General features: G+C 39.7%; 1 protein-coding gene across 9 annotated transcripts in view; it reads right to left on the reverse strand.

Moving 5' to 3' along the window:
* Nucleotides 1–17,475, reverse strand: part of AGFG1 (ArfGAP with FG repeats 1) — a 94,226-nt gene that overhangs the window by 3,412 nt on the left and 73,339 nt on the right. The window contains exons 6-13 of one of the 9 annotated variants that reach the window (XM_038749036.1): nucleotides 16,770–16,889; nucleotides 13,378–13,587; nucleotides 11,990–12,170; nucleotides 11,176–11,255; nucleotides 9,770–9,859; nucleotides 3,471–3,518; nucleotides 1,891–2,046; nucleotides 257–342 (exon numbers count right to left, since the gene is read on the reverse strand). In XM_038749036.1, coding sequence (XP_038604964.1) covers nucleotides 257–342; nucleotides 1,891–2,046; nucleotides 3,471–3,518; nucleotides 9,770–9,859; nucleotides 11,176–11,255; nucleotides 11,990–12,170; nucleotides 13,378–13,587; nucleotides 16,770–16,889 — 971 coding nt within the window. Of the gene's footprint in view, nucleotides 1–256; nucleotides 349–1,890; nucleotides 2,050–3,470; nucleotides 3,519–9,769; nucleotides 9,860–11,175; nucleotides 11,256–11,989; nucleotides 12,171–13,377; nucleotides 13,588–16,769; nucleotides 16,890–17,475 lie in introns of all 9 variants that reach the window. The other 8 variants (XM_038749035.1, XM_038749034.1, XM_038749033.1 and 5 more) reach the window with 8 other exon arrangements.

Genomic DNA, 17,475 nt, shown 5'->3' on the forward strand with positions numbered 1-17,475 from the left:
TTTTGTTTGCAACATCGCTAATTTAAGAAAAGCCAATCCTCACAAGAGGACGGTATATAAATACCTCTGTTTCAATTTGAACAGCCTTTAAGAATGCCTTGTCACCAGAATACTGAATTGCATCTAGGAGGACTCACATGCTGCTTTTCCTAATTTGAAACAAAAACAAGCTGCATGTCTCAAGCCAAATTTGTACACGATAATATCTCTTTGGACTGGAATTCATTATAAAAGGCAATTAACAAGTCTCACTTACCATGAACGGATTACTAGATACTCCAGCAGCTGCAACTTGGCCAAAAGGGGTTACCACTGGCTTTGCTTGTCCAAATGCTGCAAAACCTGCACCTTGGTAAAGCAGAACCACCAGTTACAATCCATTTTGGAAATGATCCCCAATCGTGCTTATTAAACCAGAGAACCAGATTTTTGGAAAATTCCATAAGGGAAGGCTCAGAATTTTCATCTAGTGCAACTGATGTCTCACCCTCTTCCAAACTCCACAGCTAAGATCATTATTATAAGTGATAATAATAATACGATTAATAACAATAATCAATAATAATAGTTGTGGTATATGTTAAGCACTTACTATGTGCCAGGCACTTTACTAAGCACTGGGGTAGACACAAGGTAATTGGATTGGACATAATTCCTGTCCCACACATGGCTCACAGTCTCAATTCCCATTTTACAGATGAGGGAACTGAGGTGAAATAACAGAAGTGAAATAACTTGCCCAAGGTCACACTGCAAACAAGCGGCAGAGCCAGGGTGAGAATTCAGGTACTTCTGAGACCCAGACCCATGCTCTGTCCACTAGGCCACACTGCTTCTTGATTTCCACCAGTGGAATGTCTTAAAAACAAAATGCTGCCCAAACAACTCTGGAGTGTTGGCTACCATCAGCAGGGGAGTGTGCTAGCCTGAAAATGTACGGTCAACGATCTAAGTACACAAAACGACCAATATTAAGGTGAATCAAATATCAGAAGTAACTCCTGGTTCTTTGGCAAAGAAACAGCTGATTGTTGGACACAAAATTGTCTAATTTGGGTTGCTGTCATCCAGCCTATTTAGGAATTTATCTAACCCATCTTTTTAAAGATGAGACTCTGGAATATTTATTGAGAACCATAATCTTTAACATTTGGGTCTGTTGCTACTGAATCAACAAAAATCAACCTTCTGACTCCACCAGAACTTTGCCTCTACTGTGTGGCTAATTTTCAAAGGCAGCCTCAGAAATCTGGGAGTCTGCAGGAGTCTGCTTCACTGAACAACTGCCTCTACTGTAATTTTCCTTCTCTAAAGGCTCTCAAATGGGGTTTTCATTTTTGACTAAGTAAAAGGTTTCACAGAAATATGAGAGAAATCCATCGTTAAGATAAATAAAAAAAAAACAAAAAACAAACAAAAAAACCCTCCACTGCATTCCAGGGAAGATTCTTTGCTTTTCCTATCTTGTAAGCTTTTCCTACCTGGAAGCAGAAAGGCAGCCTACACAAATCTAATTAGGAGCACTTTTTAACAAGGACAAAGTATAAAAATAGAGTTAAGCCTTAATAAAATAAAAATGGGGGGAAGGGGGAACCTATCCTTACAAATGTTAATACGACACAGCCAAGAAAACAGCTTATAGGCATGACGTAAGCAAAAAAGAGAAAACTCTACTCAACAACCTGGCAATAAAATCTGCCCCAAGAGAGCTAAAATAGTCTCGCTTAATCACTACACTTATATAAGCCTTAGGTAATTTTATTTCAAGATCCAAGTCCTTTCAGTTCCCTAGGAAATTAGTTTACAGTCCAAATCCCCAAACTACAGCAATGTGTTCTTTAGAGGGTATTTAAATTTGGTCTGACAAACTGTCTACATGGATGATCTTACCATTTGGCTGTTGAGAAAATGCTGTCTGTTGAGGGAAAGCTGCTTGGGCTGGGAAGGCGGGCTGCTGGAAATTGCCACTAAAACTAGTAGGAAGACTGTAAGAAGCAGGAGTTCCAAATCCTGCAGGCATGCTCATGGATGCTGTGCCAAATGTTGCTGCTGGAAACAAAATTACCCAACATTAGATTGTAGAAGTCGAACGGCATCCTAGATTGACAGCCTATTAACTTTCTTATGCCCCACAAATGGTATCTCTGCAAAGCACAGTCAGTAACATACGGCTTCTGAGGAGCCTTCCATAGCCATAGTTACCCTGAATTAGATAAGATGTAATCTAGTCAAATCTTCCAGGCCCATCAAATTCAAGGAGGTGAATTTTAGGCTGTACATTTAATTCAGAAATTAGTTTGGTAATAATAATAATAATGATGATGATGATGATGATATTTGTTAAGTGCTTACTATGTGCCAAGCACTGTTCTACTAAACAGCTGGGTACAAACCTAGGTAATTTCTCTCCTGGTACTTTTTCAAGGAACAGTTGAACTGTTTCTTGATTGGATGCTTAATACTTTTCAGAAATGAAATTTTAAGAAGCATAAGGATTTTTAAAATCCAATATGCAATATATTTTAAGAAATACAATTTTAAATAACCTTAAGTGTATAAACTATTCATGAAGACAGATGACATAAACCTAATGGTTCCAAAAGGAAGCTTATTTTCTCAGGTTTACAGCTGCTGAACATTGCAGGTAGGGCACTATTACTAGAGTATCTGTAATCTTCTTAAATGGAACAATGCACAAATGGCTGAATGCTATAATTACAGAATGCATTTCACGGAACTTTTAAAGAAAGGCTTCGTAATTCCACTGAATTTTCTGATAACCATATTCATAACTAGGCATTTTTTAAAAAAAGTTTTGCCTTTATAGAGGGCTCAGTCGCTTGATTCATTTTTATACCTTTATGAAAGACTAACGGAGAGATATCATTTTACTCTACTATACAGTGTAGTGATTTTTTAAAAAGTTTGGTTTGGCTCTGGAAGGTCACAAGATACTATGAAAACAATGGTAAGAAGTAATCCTAGAGATGGCTGCATTGAAAAGGAAATACCAGATATATCACACACAGAGTAAAACAGAACGTGATAACACACACGTTGCACTAACGTAACTTTTATGAGGTACATCTTCTAATGAGGCGTTGAGAAGCGAACTTAATACAGAAACAGGAAAACCAAATCCATTGGGACAACGTGGTGCAATGGTTTGGTATATTTAAAAGGAATCACAAACTACCATAAACACACACTTTCGAGCTATTACTGTACGCTGCAAGTATTTATTTCTGTGACCATGAGAATAAGCAATGATATTAGCAGCAATTCTTGTGCTCAAGCAAATTTTAGGTCACCATTTGATTCTTATGCCACACATCCATGCCCAATCCATATTAACACATGGAATAAACCTACTCAAAATTCCACATGCACAGAATCAGAACACCAGCAAGAAGCTTTCAAAAGCAAACAATTAGCCACATATAATTCAGATATCAAATGTGGCCACCTACCAAAATGAGCGTGGGGAAACACTTGGGAGTGCAATGCTCCTGAAAGGCCTTATGGAGAACCATAAAGAGACCAGATAATGTCAAGTTTTAATACCCCTCAACAGTACTCATTTCTCAAGTTAAAATGATTTAAATGGGTAACACTGCTTAAGTTCAGAGGTTGACGTCTTAAAACCACCTAAAATAGGACCCTAAATATTGTTAATGGAAAATCTCCAGACAGCTAGTAAATGGTAAGCATTTTTAAATTGATTATTTGCTACTTTTCGACTAAACATACAGAACTATGAAAAGGAGCAATTAGAAGTCACATTGAATACCATAATGTTTCATGCAATATTACCTACAAGCAATCACAAGCCCAAACTTAACTAAAACCTACAAATGTTCTAAGGGCTACATATGGGAATATAATATTCAAATATCACTGTAAGAAACATTTCCTAGGCATATGGAACTACTGCTCTCTCCAGCTAACATACTTAAATTACTTCCATGAAAACAGAGTGTTATATAATTAAAAAAAAGAGCACTAAACAAAGCATAGTCACCCTTAGGAAATAATATAAAATGAATTATCGTGTGCCCAAGACTCAAAAATTAACCCCCCAAAATGCATATTTTAAAGTAGTGATATAATTCACAATTAATCTAACTATGATCAAAAAACAAGGTAAATATTTCCAATAATGAAAGGTTTGGAATTGGTTTTTTATATGTACATATTGTTAATACTTAATTTTCAAAACAAAAAAGCTCATGGTGCTAACAAGCTAGAGATCTGCCCTTATCTAATGCTAAACTTGAAAGGGGCTTTTAATCATTCATCACATCAGTCAAAATACTTAGAACTGTCAAAAGGAGGAGAAAGGAGTCGTTCAAGTCAATATAAATTTTGCAAGGTATCTCCACCTATGAGAGTGATGTAGGAGATACTGCCATTGTATTCAAAAGCACTATCAAGAAAGAACTCAGAGTTAAAAGATGAGCATTATAAATGGGAAAGACTGTATTCCCAAAATAGTTATTGTTATTATTGGAAATAATTACAACATGTCAGCCTCTGAAAACCAGCAACTAAGTGTGAGACAAATGGAACAATGCCATTTTAAGCCTCCGTGCTGAAATGTATTCTTGACAAACAGCCGTGGAAAAATTAAAGGTTCATCATGACCCCATGTGAGAACTTCCAAAAAAAGTGGAAACTGGCACAAAGTCTTCCACCTAATAAAGGTCCTCAAGGACTGTCAATTATGACAAAGGCGAGGAATAGTCACTGGGAAGATGTGCTGTCACTGCCAAATATTGACTTAAAAGACTCGTTCTTGTTCGCCTGGCTTAGAACTCCCTTCCCCGCTAACAAACCCACCAGGCCACGGCAATCCTATCCTCCAAATGCTCTTAAAATATCACCTCCTCCAGGAAGCCTTCCACAACACCCTAGTTACACTAACCTAACTGCCATCCTTAGTAATTAAACATTTTTCCTACTCTAGTTGATATGTACAATTTTATGTGTACGTTCAATTAATTAAGACAATACATCCTAATATATTTGCACATATTTGTTATAACCTTGTTAATAACTGTTAAAATCTGTAGATATTTTTTGTCTATCTCCCTCAGTGGATTGCAGTTTCCTTGTGGACTGGGAAAAGGAATCTTCCTTATGCTGAAGTCTCCCAAATGCTTAGTACAGAGCTTTGTTCTCAATAAATGACACTGATAGGTAAACATCGAAACTATTGTTCCAAAATGTGATACAAAATGTGATACAACAGCAGCATACTTTATTAACATGGTTCTGTGCCATGCCAACCTCGTTCACTTCAAGTTTATCCTTTCCTGCCTTAACTCAGCCCTCTCTTCTGCCAGACAAAACTATTTCTCCTCCCTTATTGACACCCATGCCCATCACCCCCGCCAGCTCTTCCGTACATTCAACTCCCTTCTCAGGCCCCCGGTTCCTCCCCCTCCTCCTTCCCTCACCCCCAACGATCTGGCCTCCTACTTCATTAACAAAATTAAATCCATCAGGTCCGACCTCCCCAAAGTCTCTTCCCCCCTTTCTCCAACCCCCCGGCTCTCAACACTCTCTGCTACTCTCCCATCCTTCCCAGCGGTATCCTCAGAGGAACTCTCCTCCCTCCTCTCAAGTGCTACTCCGGCCACCTGTGCTTCTGACCCCATTCCCTCTCATCTTATGAAATCTCTCGCTCCATCCCTTCTCCCCTCCTTAACTTCCATCTTCAACCGCTCACTCTCCACTGGTTCCTTCCCCTCTGCCTTCAAACATGCCCATGTCTCTCCCATCCTAAAAAAACCCTCTCTTGACCCCACCTCACCTTCTAGTTATCGTCCCATATCCCTCCTACCATTCCTTTCCAAACTCCTTGAACGAGTTGTCTACACGCGCTGCCTAGAATTCCTCAACAACAACTCTCTCCTCGACCCCCTCCAGTCTGGCTTCCGTCCCCTTCATTCCACGGAAACTGCGCTCTCAAAGGTCACCGATGACCTCCTGCTTGCCAAATCCAACGGCTCATACTCTGTCCTAATCCTCCTCGACCTCTCAGCTGCCTTTGACACTGTGGACCACCCCCTTCTCCTCAACACGTTATCTGACCTTGGCTTCACAGACTCCGTCCTCTCCTGGTTCTCCTCTTATCTCTCCGGTCGTTCTTTCTCAGTCTCTTTTGCAGGCTCCTCCTCCCCCTCCCATCCTCTTACTGTGGGGGTTCCCCAAGGTTCAGTGCTTGGTCCCCTTCTGTTCTCAATATACACTCACTCCCTTGGTGACCTCATTCGCTCCCACAGCTTCAACTATCATCTCTACGCTGATGACACCCAGATCTACATCTCTGCCCCTGCTCTCTCCCCCTCCCTCCAGGCTCACATCTCCTCCTGCCTTCAGGACATCTCCATCTGGATGTCCGCCCGCCACCTAAAGCTCAACATGTCGAAGACTGAGCTCCTTGTCTTCCCTCCCAAACCTTGTCCTCTCCCTGACTTTCCCATCTCTGTTGACGGCACTACCATCCTTCCCGTCTCACAAGCCCGCAACCTTGGTGTCATCCTCGACTCCGCTCTCTCATTCACCCCTCACATCCAAGCCGTCACCAAAACCTGCCGGTCACAGCTCCGCAACATTGCCAAGATCCGCCCTTTCCTCTCCATCCAAACCGCTACCCTGCTAATTCAAGCTCTCATCCTATCCCGTCTGGACTACTGCACTAGCCTTCTCTCTGATCTCCCATCCTCGTGTCTCTCTCCACTTCAATCCATACTTCATGCTGCTGCCCAGATTATCTTTGTCCAGAAACGCTCTGGACATATTACTCCCCTCCTCAAAAACCTCCAATGGCTACCGATCAATCTGCGCATCAGGCAGAAACTCCTCACCCTGGGCTTCAAGGCTGTCCATCACCTCGCCCCCTCCTACCTCACCTCCCTTCTCTCCTTCTACTGCCCAGCCCGCACCCTCCGCTCCTCCACCGCTAATCTCCTCACTGTACCTCGCTCTCGCCTGTCCCGCCATCGACCCCCGGCCCACGTCATCCCCCGGGCCTGGAATGCCCTCCCTCTGCCCATCCGCCAAGCTAGCTCTCTTCCTCACTTCAAGGCCCTGCTGAGAGCTCACCTCCTCCAGGAGGCCTTCCCAGACTGAGCCCCTTCTTTCCTCTCCCCCTCGTCCCCCTCTCCATCCCCCCGTCTTACCTCCTTCCCTTCCCCACAGCACCTGTATATATGTATATATGGTTGTACATATTTATTACTCTATTTATTTATTTATTTATTTATTTATTTTATTTGTACATTTCTATCCTACTTATTTTATTTTGTTGGTATGTTTGGTTCTGTTCTCTGTCTCCCCCTTTTAGACTGTGAGCCCACTGTTGGGTAGGGACTGTCTCTATGTGATGCCAATTTGTACTTCCCAAGCGCTTAGTACAGTGCTCTGCACATAGTAAGCGCTCAATAAATACGATTGATTGATTGATTGATTGATTCTGTGGATTTAGGAGTCTTTTCACTCATTCATTGTGAAGCTAGTTTCTGCTGCTCTCAGTAGCCTGCATTTTCTTGATGGATATGAATTGGAAGAAACATTTCGTTTGCCACTTCAAAATTAGTACAACCCAACCCTTGCTGAAGGGTATACCAAAGGCCACTTTCCAAAAGTAAAAACTGCAGTACCATCCTCAAATAAGGGGAGTAAGCACTTCAACAGAGGAGTTCTTGCTGTTTATTTTCCTTTACAATTCCCTGAGGGGACAACCACCTTGAAGAGATATCTTCAAACCTTGTTTCCTAATTTCTCTTGTTCTATTTAGCCGGTCTTCATAGGTCCTTTCAATTCTCTGGTAGTATTGTTTATGCTCTCTGGGCTAGCTTCTCCTCACCCTAAATTTCCAACTTCTTTAATTACCCTTAAGTACACTGGTATTTTTTTTCACAACTTGAATTAGTCAACTTTGTTTTCAAACCTTGCCTTAATCCCTTATCTTTGACAAGTTTTTTTCTTCTATTTGGTGACTTAAATGTCAATGTTTCTGCTATTTCACTCTGGCCCTCACATAACCTTGTCCAGTGTCCACTTTCAAATACTATGTCTGAAGAGAAACCTTGTAATTTTGTTTTCAGATTTTATCGATTCGATAATATTCCCTCAAGAGTCCAGTACTTTATGCAGGAACTCTTCAATCCCCATTAAGGACTCTTCTAAAGTAAAGTGTATGCACTCCTTTTTTCCTTTCCATATATACATCATTAATAGTACATTCTTTGAATTGTCTCAACATTGATGATTTAAGGTTCAAAAAAATCCCCATTGCAAAATATTATCGATATGGGGGAAAAAAGTGTCAGATAACATGTTTTTCCATAACTGGAGGATCAGCAAAGTTCCAAAAGTGGAAAAATAATGTAAGGGAGATTTGGGTGAATATACAAAGAAGTGGTTGGGCAGGGATCATGTTTACCAACTCCACTGTAGTCTACTCTCCCAAGTGTTTAGTGCAGTGCTCTGCACACAGTAAGTACTCAATAAATACTATTAATTAATCGAGGCTTGTTCTGAGTACTGGAATTAGTAGATAAAAAGATGTCTTTTAATGTTAAAGTTTTTTTTGAAATGGTTAACTGATTGTGGAAAAATAAATTATTTATAAACATGAATACTGAAGATGCCCAGGAGTTAGACAATACAGACACATACACCACTTTTCTCAATACAGATGAAGCCTAGAAATCTAAACTAAGCTGCGTTGGAAAGTTAGGACATTTTCAGTTTGACCCCTGGAAACATTCAAATTTAAATGTGAATACAAACTTTATTACTAGTCCATCTATTGCGAAAGAATAAATGTATTTGAGTTTACATAACACCGTGGTTGGAACACAGGCTTAAAGGGGATACGTGGCCTGCAACAAACCCTTTCGGTCTCTGAAAACTTAAAGGGAGTGGTGTCTTCATTGCTAATTAGGACACTTATGAAGTGCTCACAATATGTTAACTGCTGGGGTAGATATAAGGTTATGAAATTGCACTGAGTCTCTGTCCCTCAAGGGGCTCACAACCCACTTTATCTACATTTTATAGATAAGGACACTGAGGCCTCAAAAGTTTAAATGACTTGCTCCGGGTTTCACAATAAGCAGGCATGTGGCAGAGCTGGCTTCTTTTCATTAGGCCATGCTGGGATATTATTAACTATGGCCTACACACTGCATACCCACCTGCTGAGGGTCTGCAAATTCAGAAGTTGACTCACTAATTACTGCAATGGCTTTAGTGTCCAGGGCATTGAAACATACACCAAGGACGTGCCACAAACCAATAAGGCTCAAGTAGAGAGCTTGACAAAGGTACATACAATGATACAAAATGGAATAAACTCAAATTTTTTATACAAACTTTTTCCAAGGAACCCCAAGTATGAGTTTTTCCACACATCTTGCAATAAATAGGTAAGCACTGCTAAAAGTTTTCATCATTGAGATCCCTTAAATAAATTTTCCCAGATATTTCAGGGTATAATTTCAATAGAGGCTCTTATCTCTTTGAGAAGGGCTGAGAGGGAAATTTGCAAATTTACTTTTAAAAATACTTTCATTTCAAAGCTCTCATTTATTTTTGCTTCAGTGGTTTTTACCTCAAAAAACTTTGCATTCTCTGTGTTGGACGGTATCATTATTACATACTCTGGCTCTTCTTGGGGACTTCCTTCAAAGGATGCCTCCAGATTAACACCTCCTTTATGCCTTTCAAAATTACAAGGTGTGATTCTCTTTCTTACCTGCTGCTCTGGTGTTGGTCTGGAACGGATTTGTAGAAGACGCCACAGAGGGAACAGGTGCAGCAACGAATGGATTCGTAGAAGGTGTAGCTTAAAAAAAAATTATAACTTTTTTACAATACACTGATTTTTCTGATTTACCTAAAAAAGACTGTAGACTGCATGCTCACTGTGGGCAGGGAACACGTCTGCCAAATCTGTTGTATTGTACGCCCCCAAGTCCTTAGAACAGTACTCTGCACATAGATTCCACTGATGATACTGGTAACAGTAATAATAATTATGGTACTTGTTAAGCGCTATGTGCCAAGCACTCTTCTAAGGGCTGGGGTAGATGATAATAATAATAATAATAATAATAATAATGGCATTTATTAAGCGCTTACTATGTGCAAAGCACTGTTCTAAACGCTGGGGGGGTTACAAGGTGATCAAGTTGTCCCACGTGGGGCTCACAGTCTTCATCCCCATTTTCCAGATGAGGTAACTGAGGCCCAGAGAAGTTAAGTGACTTCCCCAAGGTCACACAGCAGATGTGGCGGAGTCGGGATTCGAACCCAAGACCTCTGACTCCAAAGCCCGTGCTCTTTCCACTGAGCCACACTGCCCTTCCTGGTTAACCAGGTTGGAAACGGTCCCTGTCCCATATTCAGCTCACACTCTGAATCCCCCCCTTTTTTTTTTTTTTTTTTTTTACAGATGAGGTAACTGAGGCGCAGAGAAGTGAAATGATTTGCCCAAGGTCACGCGCACCAGACAAGTGGTGGAGCTGGAATTAGAACCCATGACCTTCTGAATCCCAGTGCATTGGTAAGAGTTGGGTAGGGACCATCTCTATATGTTGCCAATTTGTACTTCCCAAGCGCTCACTACAGTGCTCTGCACACAGTAAGCGCTCAATAAATACGACTGACAATGAATGAATGAATCTTTTAGTACAAGCACATCTTTCAGAGAAGGACCGTGGCTTAGTGGACAGAGCATGGGCCTGGGGTCACAAGGACGTGGGTTCTAATTCTGACTCCACCACATGTCTACTGTGTGACCTTGGGCAAGTCACTTCACTTCTTTATGTCTCAGTTCCCTCATCTATAAAATGGGGATTAAGAGTGTGAGCCTCTTGTGGGACAGGGACTGGGTCCTACCTGATTAATTTATATATCTCCAGCTTAGAACAGTGCTTGGCACGTGGTAAGTACTTAATAAATACCATCATTATTATTAATTATTCTTATTACAATGACCCTTTCTCTCACTTGCAAAAAAGAAAGACACTTCTTGATGGCAAAAAAGCTTGGTTTTACTGCATCCCAGAAATGCTGGGATTTGGTTTTGTTGTGCGCATTTGTGCACTGCAACAGAAGTCTTTAAATATTTTCATGAACCTTATGGAAATTCATACATACCTCCAAATGGAGCAGGCACACTTGAAGACCCAGGCTGCGTCTGTGTAGCAGCACCCACTGGCACTGTTCCAAAAACATTGCTGAAAACAAATATTTAGTGGGGTATTTTAGAAAATATTTTAAAAATCTGTGAGAACATTAAACCATAATTATTAATGGCCCTTAGAAAACACCAGTGATATTCCATACACTTTTTAAATATACTTTGAGACCCAAAGAGGATAATTTTGTCACTGTTTTTAAAGGATAAATAGTTTAGTGCTGACCAATGAGACACTCTATATAAAGGCATAGTTACAGGCTCCAGGCAATTATATGAACATCTGAATTTCCAAATGAGTATTATTGCTTCAGGCCTTGCAACTGCACTTACAAACACAAAATTACATTATTGTATTAAGTCACAATAATGTCCTACCGAGCAGGAAATCTGTTCTACCACTTTAAAACTGACTGAAATTATAAGTCTTTTGGGGAATATCTTGCACATTTCCCCACAGGATTTTCTTTTTTAGCATGTGTCAACGAGGGTTGTGATGGGGAACACCTGCATTTTTGTTTATATAGTCTTCCCTGGGCCATACCATGATGATTTACTTTAGTCAGGAATAATATTAAAAGACAACGACCACGTTGAACCTGTTCATATCCAGAAAGAGTAAAATATAACACTTTAGAAATCATGACCAAAGCCAAAGACGTGCACATAATTTTGGTTTTTTCCTTCTAAACACAAGGCAATTGTGAAATCTGCAATTTTATACTTGCAAATGTTTCAAAGCCAATGTTATGTGAACTTTTAATACAAAAATACCTGCTAACGTTACTGGTGGAAGTATATGCATTACTAGAGGTTGATGTTGAGCTGAATACACTGTCTAATTCGGCCAAAGCTGCATACTTATCCGAAGAACTTGTCAGGGTTGGAGCTGAAACAGCTGGGCCCGCTGGTGTTTTAACTCCTGTGCCAAAACCACTTCCTTGCTCACTACCACCTAGAAAAAAGAAAAATATCAGACTGCAATTTAAATTCACGTGAGTACAGTAATTTATCAAAGAAACTTATTAGTTGGTTCCAAATCTTCTGGTAACATAGGTATTTTAAAAATTGGATATTGCAGTTTAACAACAGAAAAACTGATTACAAATATGAGATTTAGGTGGCAAAGTGTTGTAATGAAATCAGAAATAGTTTGGCTTGTTTCACCTCTGGAATGGAGACGGAGATATTTTAACTGGTAGTGGAAACTACTTGCTCTCCCCATTCCACTCACCACTTCACTCTGTTTCCCGGATCATTTTTGTAGAAATAACATTTTAAAAAACCACCGACCCTTTGCCAATTGAGCCTCCCTCTCGCCACTGTATCATGTATGATAGACCACAACTCTCTTCACCTTCAAAGCCTTATTAAAATCTCATCTCCTCCAACAGGTCTTCTTTGACTAAGCCCTCATTTCCCCTACTTCATCTCCCTCATGTCGCCTATGCACTTGGCTCCACCTGATATTTGCCCCACCCTCAGCAGCACACCATTTATGTACATATCTGTAATTTATTTTAATGTCTATTTCTCCTCTAGACTGTAAACGCCTTGTGGGCAGGGAACAAGTCCGCCAACTCAGCTGTACTGTCCTCTCCCAAGTGCATAGTACAGTGTTCTGCACACCAGTTAAGCGCTAAATACAACTGGTTTACTGACTGCCCACGACAGTCTCTAAGCAATTAAAGAGCATCACAACTACCAGAACCATTAGAATGTTTAAATTACAAGTCCCTACTGTCCATTCACCTTTAACTGCAATTACATTTGCCTTAGCCATGATATAAAAGAAAAAAAACAGGACCTCAAGAGAAATACTCAGTGACTAGGTATTGATGGGGTGATTAAATGAGATACTGAATTTGCAAAGCAAGATTTAAGTATTGTTTTTCATGGTAATTATTGAAAATTTTGGAAGTATTTTAAGCCTGAGGATTTCTTCAGAAATCACTCTATCACAGTTACCATTTCTGACCATGGTGGATTATATTGAGAATTAATACACTCAGGTTTAATCAGTTTTTGGATTACAATATGTGTATATATTACATAAATGCATATATATTGTAATCCAAGAACTGATTAAACCTCAGTGTATTGTCATTTTAATACCATGTATATGCATACAAATATATATATGTTATGAAAGACCTTAATACCTTGCCCAGTACTGAAGATATTGTCTAAATTAGCAAGTGCTGCATATTTGTCAGCTGTTGGGAGATTAGCTTTATTTGTTGCAACTTTATTGACAGTTGTTGCTGTTGGATGGCTCTGAGAAGCATTGAAGGCTCCAAAATCCGCACTGGATGATTTGGGGAAGTTATCAAAATGAGCAAAATTAGCATTTACTGCTGCACCACTTCCACCTGTAACAAAACGAATGAGACAGAATACTTTAAATTCACCTCAAAGTCTTCCAAAACACCCTTAGGAATGACGACATGGTTATTTTCTCCTCAATTAAGCCTCCCAAAAGCCCATGCCACCTTTAAATACATCTTTGTATAATACGCCATATGTCCTAAGTGGCCTAAATTTTGAAGTTTCTCGGTATAACTATATAATTGCATGGTTTGATTTTTTCAGAGCAAGTCTTTTTTAGTAACATCCGATTCAAGAAGGTATTTCTAAGCTACAAAAACCTCCATACCAATTATCTTAGGCATCACCCAGCCATTCATGGCTAGCAATTATGATCAGGTTAAGACAGAAGCCACAGAGTCTTTGCCATTAGCTCTTCGGGGCTCAATGGATGTATCTGTATGTATAGACCAGCATGTATACACAGAAAGAAGTAACACACACAGAAATATTGTTCACATTCAAAAATGCCACTACCAACAGTATGATCAATCAAGGCACAGTTGCAGGTTTGGCTAACAGATCTATAATAATAATAATAATGATGGCATTTATTAAGTGCTTACTATGTGCAAAGCGCTGTTCTAAGTGCTGGGGAGGTTACATGGTGATCAGGTTATCCCAAGGGGGGGGTTCACAGATGAGGGAACTGAGGTCCAGAGAAGTTAAATGACTTGCCCAAAGTCACACAGTTAACAACTGGCGGAGTCGAGATTTGAACCCATGACCTCTGACTCCAAAGCCCGGGCTCTTTCCACTGAGCCTCGCTGCTTCTAAAACCAAACATTCCATGGCCCACTGTGAGCATGTTAAGACCATCCTTGCCAAACTGATGGGCTGATTCTTGTAGGGCCCTTGCATACTCTCTTCAGATCTGACCTCTTGGCTCCCGAACTAGTGGAGAACAGCAACTCTTTTCGCAGTCTGCTGCATGCTAGGCAGGTGTGCCTGCTGCAATTTGCATTTTCATAGCCTGCTGCTAGTCCACAATGCTTGAGACTCATTTGCTGTGTTTTCAAAATGCTTACTCTGCTCTCTCCGCTGGCCTGTGTCCTGAAGTTCATCATAAATAGCCCTTTAGATATCCTATCATCCGCTCTCCTTGCTTGTCTTGGGATTACTGGATGAAGCTCTGCAGTGGTGAGCATTGAAGCAATGCTGGTGAGCTGACTGCAGTCCAGACTTCATTACTGCTGATCCTACTTGCCATTTGTTGTTAAATATGCCAATAGATAACACTGATGTCACAATACCAAATGCCACATGTGCCTTCTGGGGACAGTCCAGGCCTCACATTTTATTAAAGGATGTGCACAACCAAAGTTTAGAAGACCTTCAATTTGGTTCAGAATCACGGTTGGCCAAGGAATACTGCAAGATTCATCATTCTGGTCTGGTATTATAGGAGTGGAGTTTCCCTCCAAGAATGAAAGAAGAGCCTCAGTCTTGGGACTTCAGGACCGAGGACCTGCACAAAGTAATTTATTAGAGTAATACTGCAGGGGGTCCTTAGCTTTTTTTTCTAATTTTCGGGATCACATACTTTTTTTAAATATTTATTCTGAAAATGTTAGTAGTGATGTAAATAAAAAAGTTTATTTGTCTTTATGGTGCCGCTCACTAGTAAGTCCGCCATTCTTCTGAGGATTAAATTAGCACCTTGAGGGAAGGGGTACTAATGTGTTTCTTTTTCTTTTTTAAATGGTATTTGTTAAGGGCATCCTATGGTCCAAGCACTGTACTGAGTGCTGGGGTAGATACAGGATAATTGAGTTCGGCACAGTCCATGTCCCACAAAGGGCTTATAGTTTTAGCCATGCTGCCCTTCATACTATTAATTCTACACTAGTCTTCAAAGAGCTTAGTAACAGGGACCTGCATAGAGTGGACACTAAACAAATACCACTGAATGAAATCTTGTGGGTTGAGAAACATCTGAATAGTCAGGTGATTCCACTGCAGCAATGTGTACTGTTAACTCAAGAACTACAAATACCAAACCAGCCTGGCTATCACAGAATAGGGCAGGGGGCAGTTGAGAATAAAATAAAAAGAACCATCAAAACCTTTCAACTCATTCTACCAATAAATACATTAGTCTGGGCCAAAAAATAAATCCATATGTAGCATTTATTAGGGTTTACTTTAAATTTTCACTTAACCCTCAGTCATTCTTAGAGGAAAAAATATTGTGATCTGTTCAAGTCTTTGGGCAATGAAGGTGCTAAGCTTCTAAGTAACTAAATAAAAAAGATTGAACCATGCTAAATAACTCAATCAAAGCCATTTAGTTGAGCATTTTGTCAAAGCAAAATGCAAGTGCCCTGTCTTTATTCTACCAGTAGTACCCGTTTGTTCCCCAAATTACTTTAGCATATTACATTAGTGAAAAAGAGATGTGCAGGATTAATAATCAAAGGTGAAGGGATGAATTGAGAGCTAAAACTAAATCAAGAAAATAACAATGAGATGTTGCACAGCACAATCTAGCTTTCCACTTGACAGGAGAACTTACTGTGAATAGCCTGGAGAGGAAAAGCTGAAGTCAATTCACCAGAACTGCAGCTAAATGAAAGCACTCTACATGCTGAAGAGCCATAAATTGAATGAGGAGTGAAATCAACAGACAAAAACAGGGGAAAATAAAATGGAAGGAAAAATCTTTAAACTATAAATGAATGAAAAAGTCAGGTAAACAGAAAAGGACAGTCAAATGAAAAATTCAAGATTTTCAATAACACTTCCTACTCATGAAGTCTTCTTAAAAGAAGATATCCTTAGACTTAAATCCCAATTTCTAACTTCTCTATTTTTCTAAAGTGTCTTTCCTAGACATATTAACATCTAAGTTCTTTCCACTGTGCCAAATGCAGAACCTAATCCGGCTGCCATTAGAGACATAACATCAACAGAAAGCAATGAAATACAGGATTCTGGTATTTAAGAGTATACATCCAAGAGGTAGATTTACAGGTTTAATGTGAGAAGGGAATTGAGGAGTTAGTATGCTATGAATTAATTTCCAAAGTCCAGAAAAACAGAAAAGAGAGTTTTCATTTAGGTTTCCCCAGAGCTTCATAAAACAGGATTGTAATAAGGCAGGTGATCACAAAATAATTCAGTTTAAAAAATTGATATTGTTTTTAAGACACATTTAAGCAGGAATGATTGAGGAGAGGAGCTCTACCTGTATTTTGGGGTTGAAAAGGTGAGTGACTTGCTGTGGGGAAACCTCCAAAATTACTCGAACCACTAGACTGTCCAAATGCATCAAAGTTTGCAAAATCTGCATTTGCAGAATTCTGAGCTGAAATGGTAAAGGAACAAAACAGATTAATGGATGTGAAAACACAAACAAAATAAACAGATGAGACAACTGAATTTAAGATCTTCCTGAAGGACTCTGTGGACACTGAATCCAACACTCCTTGAGGAAAGGGAATGTTGTCTACCAACTATTGTATTGTGCTCTCCCAAGCACTTTAGAACAGTGCTCTGCACAGAATAAGCACTCAACACCACTGATTGATAAATTAAAAAGCACCTAACAATTGCTAAATTTCTAACACTACCTCCATTTAAATAGCAAGAATGTTGTCATGACCATATATCCACCGAAAATTTCTTAAATTTTAAAAAACTGACTTCATTAGCAGACACAGTTCTAAAAATGTGGAGTTCACAATAAAGCAAAATGAATGAGAATGAACTATGTGAAGCTTAATGGTTGAAAATAAATTGCAATACAGGATTAACCAACTTGAAAGGATATATTTACTAACTCTATTGAAGACTCCCAAGTGGTTAGTATAGCATGCTTTCAATAAATACCAATTAATCAATCATATTTATTGAGCACTGACTGTGGGGCAGAGCAATATACTAATTGCTTG

Source organism: Tachyglossus aculeatus, chromosome 7, assembly GCF_015852505.1.
Source record: "Tachyglossus aculeatus isolate mTacAcu1 chromosome 7, mTacAcu1.pri, whole genome shotgun sequence".
Taxonomy (NCBI): Eukaryota; Metazoa; Chordata; class Mammalia; order Monotremata; family Tachyglossidae; genus Tachyglossus; species Tachyglossus aculeatus.